The sequence below is a fragment of the Cladophialophora immunda genome (genome assembly GCF_000835495.1).
Source record: "Cladophialophora immunda strain CBS 83496 unplaced genomic scaffold supercont1.139, whole genome shotgun sequence".
In the NCBI taxonomy this organism is placed as follows: domain Eukaryota; kingdom Fungi; phylum Ascomycota; class Eurotiomycetes; order Chaetothyriales; family Herpotrichiellaceae; genus Cladophialophora; species Cladophialophora immunda.
In genome coordinates, this window is record NW_015622679.1 from 1 (window position 1) to 3,325 (window position 3,325).

At 56.2% G+C, this 3,325-nt stretch overlaps 3 protein-coding genes across 3 annotated transcripts; all 3 read left to right on the top strand.

The window, feature by feature from the left end:
• The first annotated feature begins 373 nt into the window (after positions 1–373).
• Positions 374–1,914, top strand: PV07_12779 (uncharacterized protein). The gene has a single exon (XM_016400345.1). It carries the CDS (start codon positions 774–776, stop codon positions 1,116–1,118), a length of 345 nt encoding a protein of 114 aa, XP_016242007.1. The 5' UTR covers positions 374–773; the 3' UTR covers positions 1,119–1,914.
• Positions 1,915–2,052: 138 nt separating this feature from the next.
• On the top strand, positions 2,053–2,424 carry PV07_12780 (uncharacterized protein; the record flags this gene model as incomplete). The annotated part of the gene is made up of 1 exon (XM_016400346.1): positions 2,053–2,424. One exon carries the CDS (start codon positions 2,053–2,055, stop codon positions 2,422–2,424), a length of 372 nt encoding a protein of 123 aa, XP_016242008.1.
• A 359-nt stretch (positions 2,425–2,783) lies between these two features.
• Positions 2,784–3,215, top strand: PV07_12781 (uncharacterized protein; the record flags this gene model as incomplete). The annotated part of the gene is made up of 1 exon (XM_016400347.1): positions 2,784–3,215. A coding segment is annotated over one exon (432 nt), but the record flags the coding sequence as incomplete, so codon positions are not given.
• Positions 3,216–3,325: the final 110 nt, after the last annotated feature.

The following is a 3,325-nucleotide window of genomic DNA, read 5'->3' on the forward strand; positions in this document are numbered from 1 at the left end:
GGGGGGGGGGAGGAAGTGAGACCCGAAGGGGGTAGGTAACGTGGTCGCCATTTTCGATGTAGCTGAACTCAAGATCGAGACCCCCGAATGCTTGGGGCGGTCACGACATCGTCTGGTCTCGTCGAAAATCGTCGTTGATGCCTTGCCGTGTGAGTCAGGACGTGTGATCCCCTAACTAATCTATCTCCAGAACTGTCGGTCAACCTCCTGCGGATTGGCTGCGCCATCCTGCGGGAGAGCCCTATCGTCGAGCTCGAGGCGCCCACCCCTCCGACCCCATACCTACTCGCGCCTTCCGCCACCTCGCGGGTTCTGTCCCGATTCCCGGATCGACCTTTCTCTTCCCAGAGTCACGACAAGCGTGTGGCCCTTCCTCGTCTCCAGCCGGCCCTGCCAATGGCCGTGGAGAGTCGAGGCACTCTTTCGGGGTCTACTCAAGAGGCCGAACCCTTTACCCTACCGAGAGTCGCAACCCGCAACGTGGGAACATTGGAGCCCAGGAGAACACGAGGGCAAAGATTCGATCGTCATTCCTTCTTGCCATAAGCGGCCCTGGAGCGAAGGTTGCCTACCTTATTTCGGAAGTTGAAAGAGCTACTCGTCATCCTGGTCGCGGATAGGGACCAGGACCCGGTTCGGTCAGTATCTTGACGCGCCTCTGCTCCTGCAAGAGGTGTCTCATGGCCTCTTCGACGTTGTCCGGTTGGCTCGATGGGCCGATGGCCTGGTTACAAGTCACTGCGCGCCAATGAGGGGACGTCGATGCACATGAAATGGCCAAACAAAAATCAGGACAAGGTGCGGAGACTGGGGACCTACACACTCTTGTTCTTGGTATGGAAAAGCTCTTTCAGTTTCTGGAGGCTGTGAAGCTGGACATCGCCAATCACCAGATCAGAAGCTTTCCTTACCCCTCGATCGATGATACCGTCGCATTTCAGCAAGACTATTTCAGGTCGCGTATCAGACACGGTGAACTCGAGATCGACGAGCCACGAGTATGGTACTGGGACGCTCTGAGAAAGCACCGACAATGTCAAGTCGATAGCGCAAGCACACCGAACACTTCCGACGGCCGCGTTAGTTCATGGAATGTTCGAGGTCTGCCTCTGCCATGATCCGGAGGTTTCAGCCACGCTTGCCTCCGATCCGAAGCGGCTGAGAGAGATCCGCAGGGCCTTTCAGGACATGATTCACCTGGACAAGATATCTTCGAGTCTTTGATCACTTGCTCCGGGAGCTCCTGGATCACGATGCAGCCACGTCCTGAAAAGCTATCTTGGGAGGCTCGCGTATTGGAGATGCACAAGTAATGGATCTCACCGACGGTAATCTTGAGGGACGTCCTATGCAAGACATCAGGTATACGACATGCCGACGCCATTGCTCTCGGGCCGGTACGGGCTGGTTTCCAGATCGGGCTGGGTGCCACGTTTTCTTATACCCGAATCCACAGTCAAACAAGAACGACCATAAGATTAATCGCGCAGTTGGAGGAAGAGGGGGTCAAAACCCAGCCATCGTTCACGGGCCCTTCTCCGTGTCCTCGAAGAGGCGGCGGCAAACGGGCACATGGGCAATTTCCAAAACATGACCATATTGGCTCTCTCGCCAGCGCAGAGGCAGTGGCAACCGCTTCGAGAGCATCGAGGCAGCAATGGCGATCCCTCCCGGAACTTCAGCATGTTGCGCGAAAAGTGGCGCATATTGCGACCGTGCATTGGCGAGTTTGGGCGAACCTTGTTTCTTTGGCGTCTTCAGAGGGACTCGAGGGTTGCATTGATGAGACTGACGGCCGTTCTCGCGAAAGGAGGGACCGTACAACTGGGGACGGTTCGATCCACTCCAGGCGCGAATACCCACGATGACTAAAGGAAGGTGAGCAGGAGGAGGAGGGAGAGGAGGGAGGGGAGGAAGAGGAGGAGGACGAGGAAGAGGATGAAGAAAGAAGATGGTTGTCGACCCTTTCGAAGGATGTGGAGTCACCTTGGGGATACGGAAGGGACGAATGTAGCCATTGTGACGTGGTGACTTGAGGACGGACGCGTGCATATGCGTGTCCGGGCGTATGCGTCTCTCCTCGGTCAGCCCGGCGCCGGATTCACGTCGGCGCGCATCGAGGTGATGGTATATCACATCGGCTCTAACAATTCTTCTTCCTCCACCATCATCACGTCTACGATCAGGGAAAAGATGAACCTTGTGGACGGAGGGGGTCCCACTTGGACCTTTCACGTCTCTCAGGGATCCATTCCGGTCCCAATCGGGACCCACAAATGGAGCAAGTTTGAGCGAGACAGAATAGCGTTAGGACTCGAGACCTATCCCTCCTGGAAACCCCATTTGACGTCGTCCCGACATGTCACCACCGAGACTTATCCAACAGAACTCGACGCCGGAAGTGCTCGGCGCGCGGGAGCATGATCGCACCGTGACATTCGACCTCACGAGTTGTCCGCCTGAGCACCGACGTCCGCACCGCCACGAGACTAACTCTAGTCCTCCCGGGGCTGGCATGGGTTCTCAATGGTGACTTTGGTCAGGACCGCTCCCTACTCCCAGCAATTGAGTAATGAATGCCTGCCGTCGACCATGATGCACCGGCGAGGTGATCGAGGTTGGGGGACTTCGGAGCGGCAGCCAGTTACATACAGCCATTAAGCGACCCATTGACCCTCACGCCGTGGTCCGTGGTCGGTTTCTTATATAGACCACCTCCCCGAGCGTCCTTGCGGATCGGAAACCCAAGGAAGCAAGAAACAGACAAAACAGAGATCAACGACATGGAACCCGGAATCGCGGCCACAATCGCCATGGAAACCAGAATCGCAGTCATAGCCACGGTCCGCATCAATTTTACTTCAATCATTTGCGTGGCACTGGATGGTTCTCGGCCACGGATGGAAATGCTCTTGCAGAGCACGCCGCAAGACTCTTATTGCCACGGAATAAGCTATGGGGACGGGTATGCGGTCGAATTCCTAGGTTTCCCCCGGACCGAAATACCTCGTCTCCATGTGACAATCGTCTCATCGGAAACGTGTGTACTCATCGAGCAAGACGAGTCCATGATCATAAGGTCTGTGGGTGTCCAAGTCGCCCTCACCGAAGCTAACGAGCGTCAGTGGGTTATGGACTCCCCAGATCGAATTTTGCAGCGGACGCTCGGCCCCATTTTGATCTCGCGTGGTGGCACAATCAAAAGGAATACGGACGGGAGGGGAGGGGAGGGGGGGGGGACAAGGAACATAGGAAACAAGCGATGACAGGAAATGTCCAGAGGAGGCCACTATTCACCATGAGGGTGGTGGGGTCCAGGGACTAA